At 38.5% G+C, this 22348-nt stretch overlaps 1 protein-coding gene across 1 annotated transcript; it reads left to right on the forward strand.

Moving 5' to 3' along the window:
* Positions 1-2822: 2822 nt before the first annotated feature.
* On the forward strand, positions 2823-8641 carry LOC140155450 (protein kintoun-like). The gene is given in 5 exon segments (XM_072178308.1): positions 2823-3833; positions 3836-4579; positions 4581-4690; positions 6462-6599; positions 7442-8641. Coding segments are annotated over 5 exon segments (3009 nt in total). The 5' UTR covers positions 2823-2857; the 3' UTR covers positions 8483-8641.
* Positions 8642-22348: the final 13707 nt, after the last annotated feature.

Here is a 22348-nt window from a genome sequence, read left to right on the forward strand (position 1 = left end):
TCACAGTGCGTTTTGGGTCTCCAAATTTTGGCTTGGCCCAGGGCCCCCAAAAATGTAAATCCGGCCCTGATTATGTCGAAATGCCTGATGAGGGATTACACCCAGGGCTGTCAACTTTTTGGAATTGCTTGGCGTGAGACAGAGCCGTACCGGGATTTATCGACTACAATGTTCATTTTTACCCATGATTATATTTGAGCCATGGTGCTCGAGAATCTGAAAAGGGGGGGGGGGTAGGATGCGTGAGATTTTAATCATTTTCCAGCATTTTGCGTGAGATTTACTACCTAGGAGTGAGCTTATACAATGTACTATACCTTGGAGTGAGAAAGTGACCCAATGCGTGAGAGTTGACAGCCCTGATTCCCCCAGTACCACAAAAAGTCGCTGAAGTGATCCATATTTCCTCAGTGGCAGTTGAGATTGGATTAAGCACTTCCTTTCTCTTGGCCCAAAGGCTGACATTAAAGAATGTTAACTAGATTGTTGAGAGTGGCCTTCTTTTCCTTGTCTTCAAATCTGTTTCTCACTTACTGGCCAGCATGCTTAGGCTTTTTAGCCTGGCTTGAGCATTTTGTTTGAGCCTAGTCCCATCAGGACCTAAGCGTGTCTCCACACGGAGCGACCATTTAAACAAACTTATTTATTCACGTTTTTATGTAAAATTTTCCTAAAGTATTCCACAGTCTAATAAATTTTAAAAGATCTAAACAAAATCAAAACTGAACATCTGGCAAAACCCAGAAATTGAGGAGGGGGGGCATTAATTTTATACGGTCTAGGGAAGACCAGGGCAAATTGGCTCATTTTTTTTGTCCAGCCCAAACAGGATTACGAAGCAAAGGCAAGGCAAAACTTAAGGTTTATAATCTTACCTTAGGACTGCATCTATTAATGACATTAATAAAGTTTTATTAAATGGTGTGAACTTGAAAAATGTCATTCCGCTCAGTGCCCCAGCTTCATTTGGGCCGGGGTAGAGTGAAATGTGGAGGGGGCATTGCAGAAATGCATCCTCTTCAGGTGTGTCGAGATGATTGTCAACACCACTTAGGGGCTGTGCAATAATTATGAGCCGGGGGTAAAATTTCCATACTGGCTCGCCAAAAATCGCTTGCCCCCCCCTTGCACATGCCAATTTGCTGGGGTCCCAATTTCCAAAATTTAAATGGTCTATATACATGTTGGTGAGCGCAGCGAGCAGGAAAATTTGCATGACTGCAATAATTATAAGCCCTGGAGGGTAAAATTGGGGGGGGGGCAAGAAATTTTTGTCAAGTCGAAAGGGGGAAAGCAATTTTGGCAAGCCAAGAGGGGGGAACAAGCGATTTTGGCACACATTCTTGGGGTGCCATTTAAATAAAACGCTCTAAAAGGCTTAGGAAAACCGTGCGGAAGCGCTTTCCTGCTCGCTGCACTCATGCGGAGGGGGGGCAAATGATTTCTGACGAGCCGTTTGGAAATTTTACCCTTGCTTGCCACCCCCCTATTGGCTTTCCAAAATGGCTTGCCCCCCCCCTTTCTTGCCCCTCCCCAATTTTACCCTCCCCAGGGCTCATAATTATTGCACAGCCCCTTAGGTCCTACCTTCTGGTATAGGCTATCAGTATACTATGGCCGGATAAATTTCTATTGCATAGATCTGAGTGGGGTTTGTTACCGGTTTGCCCCATATCCACGTAGTTGTCCACTTTGAATTCGCCCCAGTCCACTTTGCCTCGACCACTAAGATTTCTCCCAACACGCATCACTATCTTGTACGCTAATGTATAATATCCCTGTTATCATTTATCAAAAGCGCAGTGCTTTGGCAGATAATATTGGTAATATTTTGGGTTAACTTAGGGGGCTGGCATTTTCTTCGGGAGGGGGGGGGTCCCAAAAATACTGGGGGGTCATAGAATTTTCAGACCAAAAAAGGGGGTTATAATTTTTTAACACCCAAAATAGGGGGGTTATAGAATTATTAAGGGCTGGTGACTCAAAATTTTCAAGCGCTGTCTTAAGCATTCTTTAACTTTGCAATCGAAATGTGCATACAATCTATGCAAAATTTTTATACGCTCTGCGTGCCTTCTTTACACTTACAATAAAAGTTTTAACGCGCTCCACACACTTTTTTCACTTTTAAGTTTTGACGCGCTCCGCCTTAGTTCCGGCAATGAATAATTTTTCTTGAGTCTGTGTAGTTGGAAGGGGGGTCATAAAATTTTTCGACCAGCGATAGGGGGTCGTAAAATTTTTTTTGCCATGATGGGGGGTCATAAAAATTGACTCGGTCACTGACATATTTGTGACCCCCCCTTCTGAAGAAAATGCCAGCCCCCTTAACATAGTCCTATCATCAGACATTTTCTGTAATCACCAGCGTTCGAAATTTTGGTTGTCCGGTTGCCCGGGACAACTAAAAAAGTCGCCGGACAACCAAAAATACTGATTCGGTTGTCCGCCAGACAACCATAAATCTAGCCAAAAGTCACATTTGTAGGCCTACGGACAACCAAAAACTTAGACGGACAACCAGAAATTGTAATCTGGTTGTCCGTGGGACAACCATTTATTTTTCCTAAATTCGAACACTGGTAATCACACACAGGGTCGGATCCAGGAATTTTTGATAGAGGGGGCTTCTGGAAAGTTCTAGAAAACAGCAGCCGATTTGTAAAATTGATTGACGGCCCCGGATGCGACGCCCACGTGATCGATCCAGGTTTAAAAGTCCAGCGTGCAGCCTAAGTTGTCTAAGCCCTCGTTTAAAGGCACATGCGTTCCGTATAAGCGAAGGCGATGCGTATGTATTACAGTAAATACAGACTACCTTGCTGCAGCAATCCAGGTAAACAAACCTGCAAGCAACATGGCCGAATCTATGTTTGAAAATTTGGACGTGACTCCTGATGAAATTCAGCGCCTTGAAAAGGCTCTGAAAGATGAGAAATTTCGACAGATGCTTGTCGAATATGCTCAGGAACTTCAGGATCCCGAAAACAAGAGAAAATATGAAGAGGAAATTGCAATGTTGGAGCAGAATCGTGGCATGAATGTTACGTTTCTAAATCCGAGCCCTGGATACGTGTTGAAAACAAACAACGGGGAGAAAAAAGTTTTCGTCAATATTTGTAAATGTGACAAAGTGGCAGAGCCAAAGGCTGAAGTAACATGTCAGGATCAAAATGGAGTGAAGAAATCGGGGATAAATTGGTCCATGCCATATAGTTTAGCTCCAGGGCGAGAAGATCTAGACAAAAGTGGAAAAACATGCATGGTGTATGATGTTGTTTTCCATCCAAAGAGTTTTGATAATTGTAAGAAAGATCCACGTTTGAAAGATCTTATGGAGACAACAGCACTTGATGGAATTGAAAGGGAATTTAAAGAGAAATTGGATAGAACTAACCTGAAACGTCCGAAGATCAAATTTAAAGGACAACCTCAAGCAACCATTATCCGGACACCGGATGATAAAGGGCCAACCGGAAAATCTGATGCAGTTTCAGATCTCAATCTGCCTTATCCATACGATAATGCAAAATCTAAAAAAAGTCAGGAATCAAATGCCCCAGCAAGGTCAACAAGTAAAATTTCAGGTAGTCGCAATCAGAAATCCAAACCGACAGAGAAGGAAGCAAAAGCAAGTGGACCTGCGGTACCCAAGTATACAATCGCTCACAGAGGTCATTTTGACATGCAAAACTTCACCAATGCAAGAGATTCGATGACGAGTACCAGGCCCCAGGAGCGTGTTGTCCGTGTTGAGTTCCCAATGCTGAAATCGGCCACACCAGTTCAACTGGATGTCTTTGAGAAACAGCTTATTTTGGAATGCAAGAAACCGTGGCATACAAGTTGGATCTTCAGTTGCCTTTTCCGGTGGATGAAGAAAATGGAAGTGCTAAATTTGATAAAAGCAAGTCATGCCTCGTCATCACACTACCTGTACTTCCTCCAGCAGAGAAAGTAGAAATGCCATCTTTTGCTCCTGAGACATCTAGTCTGGTAGAAGAAATCACAACGAATGGTGACGTTGACAGCGATGGTAATGGAGATGATGCGAGTAAGATTGGAGATGAGGATCGGGAAGAGCAACCACAGCTGATACAGGAGATGAGTCCAAGCGAAAGTACAGAAATAGAGATAACTGGTGCTGATGAGGAAAATGTAAAATGTAAAACTAGTGAAGCAGATGACCCTGATGAGAAAGCAGCAAATGATGAAATTAAGGAAGACAAACTCAAGCAGGAAAATGCTCTTGATAGTGACGATGATGAGCTCCCAATTCAGTCACCACCAACCGAGAGCCTGGATTTGACAGAAAAACCAATGTCTGGTGGTACTGTCCCAGCAATTTGCCCAAGCTATACATTCAAGCAAGATTTTGATACGGTTACTTACATCATTCAAGCTCAAAACATCGACCCTACCTCTTTGCAGAAAGAAATTCACTGTGAGGATGTTTGTGATGTGAAGGTTGCCTTTAGGACTAGCGGCAAAGATGAAAAGGTTGATTCTCATTCTGTGTCGGATGTCTGCAACCAGTTCTGCCTGCATGTTCAGTTTGATGAAGGTGTGTCATCAGTGAGGTGATGATGGAAGTTACTGGAGGAGGGCTGTGATAATTATGGTGAAAGCGCCATCATGCCGTGAAGAATGGTCAGGCTTCAAAGCTGGGACATCTTTGAAAGATTTGAAAACGTACAGAGTTTCTGGGCAATAGTATAGTTTATGACTGCTAAGAAGAATACACAAATTTATGTGTTATTAATTAGTAAAAATCGAGCTAGTTAAATTAAAATATTTTTTATGTGATTTTTTCCCGCTGATTTTGAGAGCCAAGTGCTACAATCATTCCAATAAAAAAAGAAATTAAAGATTTGGGAAAAATTGGTTAGATGTTGGGTTTTTTTGGGGGAAATAGCATATTTTTGCTTTTTTTTTTTTACAATTTTATTTAAACAAGGTGTGTATTTTTCTATTTCAGCCTCCAAAATCATGTATTCTTAGCAGTAAGGCTGTGACCTATCGGGTAATGACGTATTCGGGTACCCGAGGTAAATTTCGGGCGGGTAACCGGGTACCCGTATCAAACGTAAAAAAGTTATTTATTTTAGGCTTTGTAGTGTCCCTGGACCTAGAGCTAAACGCTAGGATCATTCATGGTTGACTTATTCAAACAAAAACACAAAAAAAGTAGGCCTATGTGTTTTGAATAAATTTGTACTCGTGTCATACTCTATTAAGGCCGTATAAAATTAATGCTTTGGTTCTCGTCCAGAGGATTTTCATGAATTGATGAGGGAGGGAGGTGTTTTTTTTTGTTTGTTTTTTTCAATGTAAAATTAGCATTGTCAGTAGTTTTCGGTCTTCTCCAACAGTGCTCGAGGAAGCGATGAGGCCTTTTTTTTTTTTTTCAAATGTGAGATTCTGAGGATAAACCCCTAGAGTACCACAAAAAGACTTGGAAGTGATGCTTGTTCTCTAATAAACTTATTTATATGTATGAAAATTTCATAAATCATTCCAAAGTCTACAAAAATGGAAAAATCTAAAAAAAAAAAAAAAAATCTGACAAATCCCAGAAATTGAGGAGGAGGGACGAGAACCAAAGTATTAATTTTACACGGCCTAATGATTTCAAAATGGATACAAATTCAATGCATTTTGAAATCATTAAAAGAGTATGACATGAGTACAAATTTATTCAAAACACATACACTGTAGGCCTACAACTTTTTTTTTTTTTTTTTTGAATAAGTCAACAATGAATGATCCTAGCATTTAGCTCTAGGTCCAAGCCGAAAAAATAAATAACTTGGAATTTTTTTTTTTTTTTTAAATTTGGGTAATCCGTAAATGGAATTTGTATCCGGGAAGGGAAAAAACGGGCGGGTACCCGAATATCCGGGCTTGAGTCACTGCCTTACTTAGCAGGCCTAGTGTGTACGGTAATTTGCATCAAAAAATAAGGGGTTATGTTTATAAAATCTGTCGTGAGAGGGACAAATTTCAAAATGGCCTGCCAAAAACATACCCCTCTCAGCATGCCAAAAAATCCTTGCCCCCTCCCCGCCCCTTTCATGTGCCAAATTTGTGAGAACCCAATTTGCAAACTTTTACTGGTCTTCATGTAGACCATGGTGCAAGCTTTAGCGAGCAGGACATTTTGCATGTTTGGAACTTTCCCATCTTGTTTTCCCGAGCCTGTTTAGAGGATTTTGAAAGCTATTATATTGTACCATTGACCTTGAACCTTTCTGCTAATAATTCAATAACAATTACGTCACTGGTAATAATTTTGAAATCTTAAAATTTACGGTTGGACCTAAAATGCACGATTGTACCCAAAATGCGAAATTTTCGGCGCGTCCCGCATTTTCCCTGTCCTTAACTCTAAAACTTAAAGCAGTTTAGTTTACAAAGTTGATTGACTGTACATACATGTATTTATTGTCTATTTGGTACAGGAAAAGAAATTCCTTACAGAGGACAACATATTGGATGCAGCCACGATATCAGACAAAGCTGATGAAAGAACTTCTTCAGTGGAAATGGAGGTCAGCAAGGTGCATGTCACTGATGAGAAACTTGTTGCTGATTTCAAGGTACCTACATGTAACATTACAATGACTTGATGTTTGAAAAATTAACTTGGATTTGGGATTTCGACACAACATTGAAATCGGGGTTCAAAATCAGCAACCTGTCTAAAAAAAGTGCAAAATGGTGCCTGACATTGTGATCAGAGCTTAGTTTGAAAAACTTTTGATTTTACATTTATGTGAACTTATTTCTAGCTAGGAAACTTTATTAGTGTTAGGCCGGCAATTGAGTGATGAATTAATTCTGTGTGAAGCCTCAAAATAAGCAGATCTGGATCAGGTGCCACACATTAGGAAAAAGCAGATCCTCGTCCTGTAATTATTTAGTGCACCAGGAACCATTTTTAAGAGCTAAGAGTCATTTAAATTTAAATTGTACCCACAATACAAAACCTGCTTTAACTACCAGGCTCTATTTGGAAAAAATGTAGAGCCTGGTCCATATGATTCGTTGTGAACCAGGAGCCAAAATGTTATGACCATTGGGTAAATGGCTCTATGGGTGCCTGCTGCCTGGTTATTTTGAAGCTTGGACTATCATAGCCCGACGGGCTACATGGACAAAAACCCTAACAACCTGACAGAAAATTTAATGGCTATCGGGCTATCACTTATTTTGACCCCTGAAATGAAGTTCTTTTCTTTCATATGTTTGAGATTTAAAAAAATTGAAAACTGTTCAATAAGCTAAACAATTAAAATGTACAACTTTATCCAGCTTCAAAAAAAAAGCTTTACATTTTGAACTTTTTTTTTAGTAGCAGCAGTATTTTTACGGTTCCACCAATCTTGAGTAAGTAATTTAGGGTTTATAACATTATATTTTATTCTAATATATTTTTCAGCTGAAAGAAACTCCAAAATATGGCAGCTCTACTGCAGATGGTATCCAGGAATGTGAGAGTGACCTGTCAATGGGTGACAGTGATAAAAACGTATCTGAAGATGCCATGGAGCCAGCCACAGATGTCATCATCGAATCTCTTATCGGAGAAGCATCCGATAAGGTTATCAAATCAAGTGATATTGCACAAATGCTCAAGCTTGATCTCAACCAAAACTTTTCCAGCGACTGTTTTGCTAGTATGAGTGATGGCACATCTCCACCAAGCACCCCTAATTCGGCCAGAAGCTTGAAGAGTGCCCTCCGCCGGATACGTCGCATCCAGCACTCCAAGTCGGTGAGTTTTAGCGAAGATGTCGAGGTGGAGGTATTAGTAAGCCCTGGTAAGACCAAGAAAGGTAAACCACGCCCTCCTGTCGCAAAACGCAGAATCGAACGTCTGAAAACAGAATCCCAGGGAAGGAGACGACGTTACCATAGTGATTCAGAGGTGTCATATAAACCGAGTGGTGGCAGTGAGTTCTGGATGGAAGATTTTGAGGAAGACTTCAAGAAGATCGCTCTGTCTGAAAGCAAAAGGACTAGAAATCGCCACTCTAGTAGCGAATCAGACGAACGCGATGCTGGTCCTGGAAACAAAGTTAACAACTCTTCTAAGAAATCAAAGGCGGCCTCGAAGAAGCAGCGCAAGAAGCAACAGAAAAGCAAGCGTGAACTGAATTTTGATGGAAAGCAGGATGATTCTCAAGAGTCGGGGGATAATCCAGAGAGTCCTTCATCTGCCGCTTCAAAAGGTCTCGTACATGTAGACAAGTCCAATGCTGGTGAAACACCAGTTCAAAAGGTTCAGCCTACAAGTAATGCTGGAAAAGATGTTGTTACTGAGGTGGGTGTGAAAGAAAATGGTCATGGCAAAAGCGGGGGTGATAAAGGTGCGCAAGAATTGAAGAATAACGATGATGTGCCTTTGGAATATCAAGATCATATGACCAAAAGTGAAGTAGATTTTCAGAATGAAGTGATGTTTGAATTGGATGACTAATTGGCTCATTGAGAGTTTCTACATCAAGGGTTGAGAGTCAGAGAGCCTCAACTCACAATCACATAACATGCTCCCACAAAATTAACATTTATCGTATTGGTCCGAGTATAGTCCCACCCGCTTTTTAGGTGAACATTTTTCACAATTGGGGGTGGGATTATACTCAATTTCAAAAAACAAAAAAACAATCAGTTTTGGAGTGTCCTTGGACCTAGACCTAGATGCTAGGATCATTCATGGTTGACCTAAAAAAATTTTTTTTTAAATTCAAGATGTTTTGTATTTTTAATATGAAAATTGATATTTTGTATTCATGTCATACTCTACTAATGATATCAAAATGCATTGAATTTGAATGCATCTTGATATCATTAATAGAGTATGACATGAATACAAAATATCAATTTTCATATTAAAAATACAAAACATCTTGAATTTTTTTTATTTTTTAGGTCAACCATGAATGATCTAGCATCTAGGTCTAGGTCCAGGGACATTACAAAACCAAAAAAATAAAATAAAATAAAAAAATGTGGGACTATACTCGGACGAATACGGTAATAAAGTCACCAGCACACTATGACAAATTCAACAGAAAACTAAAGACATTTTGGAGGCAAATTTTTGAAGACCAAAGCAAGGAGTAGGCCTAGCAAGAAGCCATCCTAACATGTCTGGTGTGATTTTACAGGGTATAAAATAAGGATTTCAAATCTGGAATATCTCAGAAAAACATTTTGTCAACTTTATGCTCATTTTGTGAGAGCTGCTGGTCAAAATTGCGAGTTAAGGCTTTCTGGTTCTGAACCCTCGATGTACATGTATAGTTTCTGCATGCTATAGAAATGGTGAAAAGAATGCTTTAAAAATGTGATTAGTTTGATGCATGTAGATACATGTAGATAGAGAATTTCAGTTACTTTTCGGGAAACTGTTTCAAAGTTTGAAAGACCCAGTCCTGTAACTCTGCATGGTAAATGGTTTCTTAAAGTTGTGTATTAGCCACAGAGTGATCTGAAGAAAATTATTTGGCCATTGCAAGTATCAGTGGAAGTTAGTCGAAAAGAATTTGGTGCAGCGATGTAACAGGATTAATTGCCATGAGCGCTGGGTCAACACTATTTTTGAATGTATTGCCCTGCACTAGATGTTACGCTGTTTCTCTGCATTGCACCATAGATTATCAAAGAACAGGGATAAAAACCCGGATCATAATTCTATAGAAATTGCACATTATGCAGAGTCCATACAGTGCTGTATGCGGTGCAAAAACTGATTGAGGAGCCAATGGCTCCTAACTTTATACATTTATGCGCCCAAATTTTGCTCCCAGGTGCCAACTGAACAGCTTTGTACGTTGAATGTTCATAGCTGCTGTACTCTGGTCTACTTATCCCCATTGAAAGCTACATACTTCATACGCCGCATGTACAGTGTAGGCCTATATGTTTTCCAGGAAGTCCCCATTGAGACATCATGATAAATATGCATATTCATAGCATACATTCGTACTCTTGAATGCTACATTACAAACATGTTTTGTTTTTGGCGATTAAAAGCTTCAGCAGTGGGTCGCCATTGGCGCCAGGGATTGAATATTTAGTCGCCATCAGCAAAAATCTAGTCGCCAATGCGCCTAAAATGGTCGCACCGTACAGCACTGAGTCCATACATTGTACATGTACATATGTATGTTTCACTCACAACTGTAAGATAAGTGTCTTTGAAAAGAGTGGTGTGGTATTCAATCTATGATTGCACACATACACAGGTGGTGAGTGCAGCCTGCTTACAAATATTAGTGCAGGGCAATACATTCAAATCACTGTAGTAATTGATTCTGTTTTACTTCTTTTACAGCATATACATGTATGTATTTGGTGTTTTTACCCCAACTGCATTTCTTTTTACCCGAACTGCATTTCTAAAGTCATCCAAAATAAACCACTTGTTGCTTTTTAAAATTTATGAAAATGGACACAAATGTAATTCCAAGTTTTATATTTACAGATTATAACAATCTATTCTTCATGTACACTGTACATTGTATACATGTGCACAAATGAAAATGAAATTCATAGCCTTGGCAAATTGCCTTTTGATTCTAAATTTGTATTAAATTTCAGAGCTAGGTGTAATAGGCAGACTATACAATGTACACGTATGTATGTGACACGATCAAGGAAAATGAGTCGGATGTCGCTAATATTGATTTTGAGATACTGTAAAAGGGGTTATTTTCGCGGACAGTTATTTTTTTGCGATTTAGAGTAAGAGAGACATTGTCGCGCAGGTTATTTTCGCGATTGCTAAGTCCTGCCCTATACTTGAAATTCGAGAGGTGTTAATTTCGTGGTTATAGAGCTCCAATCGCGAAAATTAAACCCCCACAAAAATATCCTTTTTTACAGTATATTGGCAAAGAAAGTGTTAAATTTTCTTATGTTTTCTATTGTTTTCAGCATTTGATAAATAGATATCTTTGCAAAGAAAAGTTGTATCAACATGGGGTTTTCAGTTTCTGAAAGCTCTGAATGTCCTCTTTAGAAACATGTAAAACTCATTTTCGATCAGAATTCGACATGTGACTCATTCCCCTTGATCATATCACACATGTCCAAGCTTTTATTTTGTCTGTTACTCTGTTTGTACAATGTAGGCAGGAACACCCTCCAAGTGACAGCACAATCGTCATCAGATATTGACAGTGAGTTTCAGGATATTCTTTTTGATCTGTTGCCCAATCTTCACTGGTGGTGTATAGTGTAATGTATATACATTTGTGCACTGTTGTGCTGTGGAAGTGCCTTTAATAAAATACTAGTGCTTAAATGTTATGTACAATGTGTAGAGAAATATTGTATGGTTATTATATTTTGAAGAAAAATAGTTTTAAAATATTTAAATTTCTTAAGTAAGATTGGGATAAGGTTTAAGTAGTAGGTGTACATGTATGGGTAAAACGAGGCCCGTCAAACACAGAATGTGAAAGGTACAAAATGTACTTGTAAACTCATTTTTAGGAGTGGTATAAATTGTTTCACTGTGAATAATACACTTAAATGCATGTGCAGATGCATAATATGTATTACAATGTAGCTATTTGCAAAGAATGTGTACGTACATTGTACCTATGCCCTGCCTTTGTTACTGTAAGGTGGCAGTGGCATTGAAGCGTATTTCATTGGGCACAGCTTCAAATCTCAAGTGTTCACTCAAAGCGCTGGCGTACATACATAAAGACGCCGCATAGATGCATGCGCGAAACTGCTGCCTCAATGCGTTCATGTCACTGCCACGTCAGGGTGAAAAATGGCATATAGAATAGTGATTTTCAGTATTAAATGACTTACAAAAATGTATCTACATTCACTTAATATCACATGACCAGATTAAATTAGAACATAATATTGAAGACCACTTGACAAATTATTTTCCCAGTGTACAATGGTTGACTGAGATGTTTATTGTAAAGACATGTTATTTTTTATCTTATCAAAAGATCTATTTTAGAAAAATATAACTTTAGACAAGAATAATAATACTCTCACTGCCAATGGGATAAAATGTAATCAAAATCTCTTTATTTTTTTATAAAACTTATTTTAATAGAATGGTACAGCAGCACCGGAGTGGTCAATAATTATGTGTACCAGTACCTGGGGTGGTGAATTATAGGGGGGCAAATAATTTTTGGTGGGCCAAAAGAGGGGGCAAGCGATTTTTGGTATGTGATATTTGGTCACCATTTTGATATTACGCCCTAAAATGGTGTAGAAACATGTTAGGAAGTTAAAGCATGCAACATTTTCTGCTCACTGCGCTCGCATCAGAGACAATTTTGAGTTTTAAATTGGAGTCCCCAAAATCTGCGATTTGTAAGGGGGGGGGGCAAAGATTTTTATGCATGTCAAAGGAGGGAGGGGGTGGGCAAGTGATTTTTGGCGAACCAAGAGATTCACCACCCATGGTACACATAATAATTGCACAGCCCCTTGGGAATTCAAGTTACATACACGTATGTATGTATGTATGTATGTATATGTATGTACTACAATAAATAGTAAACACTGCCCAAAAAGAAAGTCCAAACTTGTGTGGTCACAATCCTTAACTTGATGATAGAAATGTGTGAATAAGTTTGTTATCAAGGCCCTGTAGTTTGATACCCATCACATGCAGAAGAGGGGGGGTTCACTCCAATTGTGGCCTGTACACCATCGCATGATAATCAACTTTTGAAAAGCACCCTAAACAAGGATTTAACCCTTGGCTAAAAGCGATATTTTATCCCTTGCATCAAATTTCATACCCTAAATTTTATTTCCACGTATTAGCCATTGCAATTTTGCTACCCTTTTCCTAATTTTTCATGTTTTTGACACCCTAAACATGATACGCGCGTATCGTGCCTACCCACGAAAACCTACCCTTTTTACGCGTTTTTATTATCGCGGATGGTGTACAGGCCACAATGGGAGTGACCCCCCTGGGCAATGTTCTAATCTAATCTTAGATCTTATAATTGTGACCACACAAACAAAACACAGACTTTCTTTTACATGTAATATTTATATCGTTAGCTTAGCCTTTGGTGACATTACATTGTATGATATCAAGCCACGGGGTGTGCACTGTGGTACAAGATTTATTTTGAGATGTGTATAGCTGAATTACCAATCCTACATTGGACAACATAAATTTTACTGCAATGACAATATTTTAAGTGCCATCAATGGTATTTTATATTACCAAAATTTATTTTGAATTGATGATGTTCTGAAGTGGGTTATACGTTATTTACATTCAATTAAAATTGATTTGTGCAAAATTAGTTATAAGTATAGGGCATAAAGGGGAAATGAAAAAATAAAATATGTAAAAAAATCAATTAAAATGTGCTGCTTTTAAAGCATACATTGCTAATAATCAAATTCAATTCATTTACAGTAATTCTGAAATTGTACAGGACTATATGAATTTATGGTGATGATTCAAATCAATACAAGATATATTTAAAATACTTTTGTGTAAAATTTATGAAGATGATATTTTAATGCTTCACCTTGTACATGTAGCAGGGTGTAAAACATCCATTTATGCGAGGATTGTAGCTACCTTTAAGAAATTATTATTACTTTTAAAGGAGTATTTCGTAATCCTAGCATCCTCTTTTTATGACATTTTTCAGTACATATCCACGAAAAAAGCATATTCTTAAAATTTCAGTTGATTCCGATTTTGCGTTTGCGAGTTATGCATGATTATGTGTATTACACTGCTCCATAGACAATACGTTGTAATTTCGTTCTGGTGCACCAGAACGAAATTCAAATTTCAGCGATATCTTTGCTAAGCGAATTAATCTGCAAGAAATATGTGGTACATAAACATTATGTAGCCAGAGGTATCCAGTGATATAAAAATCTCAACTTTTTTGGGGAAAAGTGGGGGGATGAGGCTGTGGATCACAAAATGCCCCTTTAAAATGAAAATGGAAGCTCAAGGAAACTGATAAAGTACTTTCTTGTAGAGATGATAGTTGGTACATGTACATGTATAGGGTGCGTGCATGACAGGTTGTAAGGTTATCAGGCCTTGTCTTCTGAGGCGAGAGAGAGTGATCACTTGCCAAAAATTAATCTGAGAAGAGCTTTTTATCACTCGCCTACATTTGGTGTAAAATAATACAAGTGATTAGAATCACTCACCTACAGCTCACCTGACAAGTTTTGAGGAGAGTGATTTGTCACTCGCCAGTAATTTTCAAAAGACAAGGCCTGGGTTATCCGACTAGGAGTGCATGGAGAACAAGAACAATACAGTCGCCTGTTACGGATACTGTAGCATGTCCATTTATAATAGGTGGATGTATTGTTCTTGGTGGAAATTGCAATCTAGCCTCCAGTAGACAACCTGATGAGGACAACCTGAATATGCCCTATACAGCCAGTGTATTTAGATTACAACTGTACCAGTTATGAGATATTCTACTGCCCCACACCTGTGTACAATAATGAATATAATGTAAAGCCATGATTTCTCTGTGTTACAAAATATAAAATCTGTGTTATTACAAATTGATGATTTCCGTGATTTTCCGTTTTCTACAATAAAGCACTGAAAAGTTACAACAAACATGTTTTAAAAGTGTATTTTGTCTTGTCTTAATGCCTAGAATTAATGCTAGAATGGATTGTTTAATGGTTGATTACTGCTAAATAAACATTTTACTTTGTTTTATTTTGCAAATCAACACAAAAGTTTGACATTTTATACAGTTTTTCATTATTTTGTGGCATTTTCAATTTTCCATGAGCAAACCCCGAATTCTGTGAATTTGTCCGTTTTTCCGTATCACAGAGAAATCATGGCTTTAATATAATGTATCTTAGCTGGCTACATGTAATGTACAAGTTCGTGTTATTTTATTGCTCACAATGTGAAGGGGATAGGACCTTGGGCCACTGTCTCCCATTTTTCACAAAATAAAATTTTAGTAGATGGCAAAAAGTATGCACAGAGACTACTAAATGTAAAATCTGTTAAAAAATATCCTTCGTAATCAAACATGTGTTTAAAAGGGCATTTCGTGATCCACAGCATCATCCCCCACTTTTCTCAAAAAAAGTTGAGATTTTTATATCACTGGAAACCTCAATGTACAAAAAATTTCTCGCAGAAGGAGTCGTTTAGCAAAGATATCATGAAATTTGATTTTCGTTCTGGTATACCAGAATGAAATTACAACACATTGTCTATGGAGCAGTGTAATTATACACTAAATCATGCATCACTCGCAAACGCAAAATCGGAATCAACTGAAATTTTAGGAATAAACTTTTTTCGTGGATATCTACTGAAAAATGTCATAAAAGGAGGATGCTAGGATCACGAAATACTCCTTTAACTCCAATTTTGGCAAAAATGAGATTTTGGTAGCAACACCATGTGACAGCCACAAAATCTGAACTCCCAACTCCACCATGGTGAATATTCACCCAATACACATTTGAAAATTGAGCTTACTGAATGTGTCAGAGCAACAACATCTTAACTCCAGTAGAATTCCATGAGTTTGCATTGGCCCTGCAGGGGCTCTTTTGTACTCAGCGTCACAAAATGGAGTTATGATAATGTTGCTTTATTCTTTTTCTCAAAATGGTGATTTTGGAGCTACTCTTGAGCCCTCGAAATACAACACTAGCTAACATTGAGGGCTAATTTCATTTTCTCAATGAAATTAATTGTAACAGCCTGCGTTTTTTGGTTACATATTGTATATGTATGATTTGATGAGAACTTAAATAAAAGGTTTTACCTGGAAGTGATTTTCGTGTTGAAATTGTAACTTTTTGGTGAACATTTGACCCTATATAAATGGGGTCATTTGGTATAAAATATTGAAAAATTAGGTCATAGCTGCTAAAGCTCCCAAATCTGGTACAATTGTGCACTTTATAGATGTGGAGGAATTTTGGATTTGACCCTTAGTGACTGTTAGAGGTCACGAAAGGTCACACAGGGGTAAAATTTGAAAATGCTCCAATCTTGTTGACAAATACACCAAATTATTTGTCCGATCAAAACTGTATAGTTTGTGCTAGCTATGACCTATCGTTACAGAGTTATTCAACAAAAACCTCATTTTTGGGTAAAAACAGCACAGTTTTGGTTGTACAGAGAAAAAAATTTCAACTTGCTCCGATTTTGCCAAAATTGGTGGCGAATTGTAAGAATCAAGAAACAGTATAGTACTTGCCATCTAAAATGTACTCTTTTACCTGTTATTTGCAATGGAAGTCAACGATCAACAGGGCCTTATGGCATTTTTAACCTCTATTTCAGTAGGTTAACAGAGTAGATATACAGAACTATTCATTTGTGTCAGCTAAATGGACATTTGCCACCATTTTTGTCAAAGTTGAATTTTTTACCCCTGTACAACCAAAAGGTGCCATTTTAAACCCCAAAATGAGGTTTTTAGAGAATAACTTTACATTTTAGACATCCTTGCGATCAGATGAATAATTTGCTGTATCTGTGGACAATATTGTGGAGTATTTTCACATTTTACCCCTGACCTCTAGAGGTCACTAGGGGTCAAATCAGAAATGCCTCCATATCTTAAAATAAACTTTGGACCACACACAAAATGTAAGTCATGTGTGGACACTTTCATGCTTTTATCACAAAGTGCACAATGATTCAGCTTAGAAGCTGTACTAATCGGGCAGAAAATTTCAAATTTCCCAAATTTGCTGAAGATAATTTAAAAGTTTCTGCATATTTTATGGCATTTTGATAACAAAATTCTAGACAAAATTGGGTTCATTGGGTAGCCGAACCTGAACAAAAGGGGGTCATTAGGTAGGACTTGATAAAAGGGGGGTCATCGGATAGAGTGGGCTTGAGAAAGAGCCTATTGACTTGCACACACCTGCCACTTCAAACATAAGTTGAGTGCCCCCCTTCAGTTGTGCAAAAATTCTAAAACTACTAGTAAATCTCTAACAGTGTGCAAGGATTGCTCCACCCCAATCTAATCTTGCAAATGTTTAAATTATCTAGATATATAATATGTGTGGTAGCAGGGAATTTTGCATATTGAATGTTTCTGTACTGTTTTCTAAGCCTGTTTAGAGGGTGATTCCATGACCAAGGAAGCTGTTCAAATTTCAAGATCCAACCTGGTCAACCACTAGAGATCATTCCTTCCATCCAGTAGCGTGCATGAGAATTTTTCAAGGGAGGTGTGATGAAAAACAATATGGCACAGTGGGACATCGCAGCGTCACGCTTGCTTGCGACGCCAGGGGTGTCTGAGGGGGATGTGGCCCCTCAGAAGTAAGAAACTTTTGCAAAATGAAGACCTAATTGAAGCGATTTGGTAGACCATTTTGGCACTATTAGTGTGAAAAAGTTTAGTTTCAAAAAGCCGAAAACTTATGAAATGACGGTCTATGAAGCCTATCGTATACAAGTTTTCCCTCCTCAGAAATTTTGCAAAATGAAGGTCCAAATGAAGCCATTTGGTGTATAATTTTTACGCTATTTCAATGCAAAATACTGTCTAATTATGCTTTATTTTAACATATTCTTTTGAAGAGCGATTAGATTTGGATTACAAAGTAAAAAGCATTATGCTTGCGTACTTGCACCGTGTTTTGACAGAAAAAATTGCAAAGCGGTTTTCAGGCGATAACATGGCGCCAATGCGGTGTAAGAGATGCAGTTTTTTAAGCGTGATGATGGGGGGTTGACAATTAAAACTTTCACTGGTATGCCTACGTTGCTGGGGTAAGGTTGTGGGGTGTGATGATATGGAGGGGGGTATTGGTGTAAACATGTATATCTATGTCAATTAACAATTAAAACCTTTACGCACGTATGTTGCCAGGGGTGTGATGATGTGGGGAGGGCGTGGGGTGTTGACATGTATTAACAATTAACACAATTACGGATATGTTGCTGGTCAATACCGGATATAGGGGTGAGATAATTTGTGTGGGAGTTGTTAAGGCATCTATAGGCCTATGATTGTGATAATATGTCCCCATGCCTTGCTCATCTCCCCTCTTCCCCCCCCCCTCTCTCTCTCTCTTCTCCCTCCTTCTCCTCTCTCTCTCTCTCTCTTTCTTTGTCTTTTCTTTTCCCCCATTTTTTGGACAAATCCAAGGGGGGTGTTTCACACACGTAACACCCCCCCTGCGTACGCCAATGCTTCCATCCTTACCTATGGAATGTTCTACCTGGTTCAATTACCTCCAACCAGAATCGGCCAAGCTTCAAGCGCGAGGTTAACAACTAATTTGGTGCCAACTCATCCGCGCTATCGCACTGATAGCAGCTGTTAACACACCTGCCACTTCAGACATAACAAAGGTACCCTGTAAATGTGTGCCAATAATCACTTCGGTGGGGGGCACACCGTCATCATCCCTATATCTTTGTGTTAAAAATTGCTGTGATAGTACGATGAATCCTCACGTTTTTCAACAACTACGCATAATGATTTTGTTCGAGATAGGCCGTGCGACTCGGGCTAAGCATACAATTTGAGATTTTGAGAGCCTGCCACACTGTTTCTATTCCATGTTTTACGATTTTCGCATGATCAATATATGGCTGGCCGTAACCGCCTAACGTGGAGCTGCTACGCGTAGCTTACTTTTCGCTTCAGGAGCTAAATTGACCAATCATGTTAGATCTTTTCATTACGCTGGAGCCAGTGGATGCATCCTCGTCAGAGAGAAAACTCTTGCCAAAATTAATGTTTACTATGGGGATTTTAAATGAATCGATTGTATATGAACCACGACCAGTTGTACAGGATCAATACCATTATTTGATTAGTGTATAGTCAATGTTACCTTGCATGCATGTGTCATGTGTGTGGCGTGTTTGTTTGTTTGTTTGTCTACTGTGTCAGGCCAGGATCACTGACACCCACGGTACTGATACTCTCATACTATCACGGTGATCATATTGTTGAATGTTGTTGACTTTAAAATAATCATGATGCAGTCATGTCTACAGTAGAACTCACCACGACCTTTGAAGGACTTAAACCCTATTAAAAGCTATTAAACCAAGATAACACTCAATGAAAACAGCTCAACTATGTTACATCAGATCTTCTCTGGTTAAATACACACTGCACTTGTGTCTGTTTTACCTGTGCAATGAGCAATGAGCTGGTATTATAGTTTCAGTTGGGTGAACGATTATAAAAGCTAACGCATAAGGTAACAATACTGTGGGCTTTTGTTTACGAAATGAGACAATAGTCTGCTTATTGTTAACCAGCGTTCTTGAAAATGAGAAGCTTAATGACTTAACACGGTTTAGAAATAATTTCTTCATATTTTTTGGTGTTATCTGTCGTTTACATATCCTTCCTAAAACACTAAAGTACCAATATTTCCAAACACCTATAAAATTAGCTAAAATTTAGGACATGTTACAAAACTATATTTTCTAGAATTTCAGAGAATACTTTAAATATTGGCCGGTTATTTTTTACACAGTGACGTCAACTAGGCAATGGCCTATACTTCTAACATACACTATTTGTAGAGGTCACGCGTCAATGGTGAGCGCACTGAGTATTGTGTATAGGAAAAGCGGACAGTAACTACAGTATGTATGGCCTACTACTAGTATATAAAGTAAATCCGAACTGGTTTGCAGTTTGCTGAAGGTCGAATTCGCAGGGACACCGCATAAGTTATACAAATTAGCTCCCGGCGATACACTGCAGATCACAGAACTGTGTGCATAGTTTACCACCACTCTGCCTAGCTATATAGTTATGTACAATACTGTATGAGTTTCTTATGAGTGCATGTCCATCTTAATAATAAGTCAGTTCGTACTTTTCATAAACTACTTTTTGAATCATAACTTTCGTGACCGAGGATATCTTGCAACTACATTGATGCTCGTCTGGCAAATTCTTAATGAATAAATTCGCTTCACGTAATGAGTAAGTCGTACTTAATTAGTCAGTTTTACCTCCGAGTAATGAAAAACTCTAACATGATCATGATTGGTCAATTTGGCTCCACGGAGCAAAAAGTCAGCTACGCGTAGCAGCTCCACGTTGTGGCGGTTGCGGCCTACCATATCAGTATCCCATATGATATTTCTATTGCAAGAAAATTTTATTTGTTGTCAGGTTTTATCTTAAATACACTAACTGGAAATTAAATACACTAATTAGTGAGGACCGGTATTTTGCTGTGGATATGTTTAACTGCAATTTGCGGGTAACAAATTTGAAATCCTGAGTAAAAATTGTGATCATTTTCAATTCTTTGAGAAAAAATTTATATAAAAGAATGCATGTAAAATCCAGCTGCAATACAATGTACATTATTGACACACTATCACTCTCTTTATCTACGGCAATAATAGAATATCGATTTCAATCGAATTGAACACATTGCTCAGTTTTGAGTTTGTAGTTGACTACTAAGCGACCTAAGCGATCGATTGCTAGCCAAACAGATAGAACTCCTTTTCTTGCGTTCGGTGAAATACCAGTCGCCCGTCGCTCACCAACGGAGTATTAAATTTATATTTATCGTATAGGAAGTCGACGGTGTGGGGGGCACCTATTGACCTGCCTAAACTTATTTTCCCCTCCTCTTGGCTAGTAACCAAAAAATTCTTGCCGTCTCCCCATGGTCAGGGTTCATAATTATTGCGCAACCCCTACAAATGCAAAGCTAGTATGGGTGTCTATCTTTGCAGTATGTATATCAACATGCGCATATTTGGGGGGGCTTTGGCGTGAGCCCCAGGGGTAAAAGCAGGGGGCGGTCAAAAGCGAAAAGGTGACAAAAAGAATTGTAAAAAAAAAAAGGGCTAAAAATTTGAAAAGTACAAAAATTATGAAAAAATGGGACTATACATTCAAAATGTGTTGCTTCTAGCACTAGCGCCTACATGTACGAGGGGGTATCCAAACGTTTTTGACATCACCCAGAAGGAAAAGAGCTATATTGATGAAATTTTGTCAGTGTAATCACTGGTCGTTATGTACATTATGGTCTCCTAAGTATGTTTACTTTCTTTACAGGTGGCGCTAGATGGGCAGTAGGCGCATAACCTGTAAGATGGTGAAAATTGAGGCACGCAGATTGATTAAGGTCCTGCATTTGGAGGGTTAGGCCTACAATGCTCAGAAAATCTATGATGAAATGAAAGCTATCTGCGGTGATGATTGCCCATCATATGGCACTGTTGCTTTTTGAAAAAGGAATTTCCAAACTGGCCGCATGTCCCTTACAGATGAGCCAAGAAGTGGACGTCAATCATTTACGGATAATGCGGCCACAGTGAAGAAACTAAAGAAAGTGGAGGATCTTATCATGAAAAGGTTATGCGCCTATTGCCCATCATAGCGCCACCTGTAAAAAATATAAAAAAATATAAAAAAATACTTATGAGACCATTTTTGGACCATAATGTACATAAGGACCAGTGATTACACTGACAAAATTTCATCAATTTCTTTTCCTTCTGGGTGATGTCAAAAACTTTTGGATACCCCCTCGTATAATCCTTTTTTTTTTTTTTTTTCTTTCACTTTTTCAAAAAACCAAAAAAAAAATTGGGTCAACCTTTTCGGCTGTTGAGGAAGGCGGCAAAATTGAATTTTCTTCAGCCCCCCCGGGGTAGGAGCGGCCACGGTACGCCACTGATCAAGTAGACTGGTTGAGTTCGGAGGTGGGCAATGTGCCAAAGGTGCAGTCAATTTCAGACCATTTTAGCCCCAAATTAGGCATTTTGGTACTGTGCTTGCTACCATTTTGAGCTTCTGGAAAATGTACATGACTCGAGTGATTAGAGCACAAAATCCCAAATAAGTACCTGTATTTAACTTACAATTAAAGGCTGCTTGGAGCTCATGAGGTGAACTACCAAGGTTAGCAACTTTTAGTTATAATTGAACCGAGACTGAATTAAAAGACTAGTTTTGTCTGACGTCAGGCCAAAAGCGTGCTGTGATTGGTTGCTGACCTGCGCAGTACGTCATTTTTGGTCTGGTTGACAGGTCTTTTTAATTCAGTCTTCAATTATATTACTATTTTTGTGCTTCAAGCAGCCATATAGCACTTACTGTGTTCCACGCAGTCGGGCATGTATGTGTAGTATTCAGAAGTTGGATATTCACAACAAATGAAAAGAAATATTAGTACACATTTTATTCAGTTTTGAAGTTGATTTTAATATAAAAAGTGAAGTGCTGATAAGATTCAGTTATTCTTTACCCAAAACTTAATAGTTACATGTTATAATGTGCATTTTCAGAGCTGCACTGTAGTTTGCCAAACAAGTGCTTCTTTAGAACCAGAA

Source organism: Amphiura filiformis, chromosome 6, assembly GCF_039555335.1.
Source record: "Amphiura filiformis chromosome 6, Afil_fr2py, whole genome shotgun sequence".
Taxonomy (NCBI): domain Eukaryota; kingdom Metazoa; phylum Echinodermata; class Ophiuroidea; order Amphilepidida; family Amphiuridae; genus Amphiura; species Amphiura filiformis.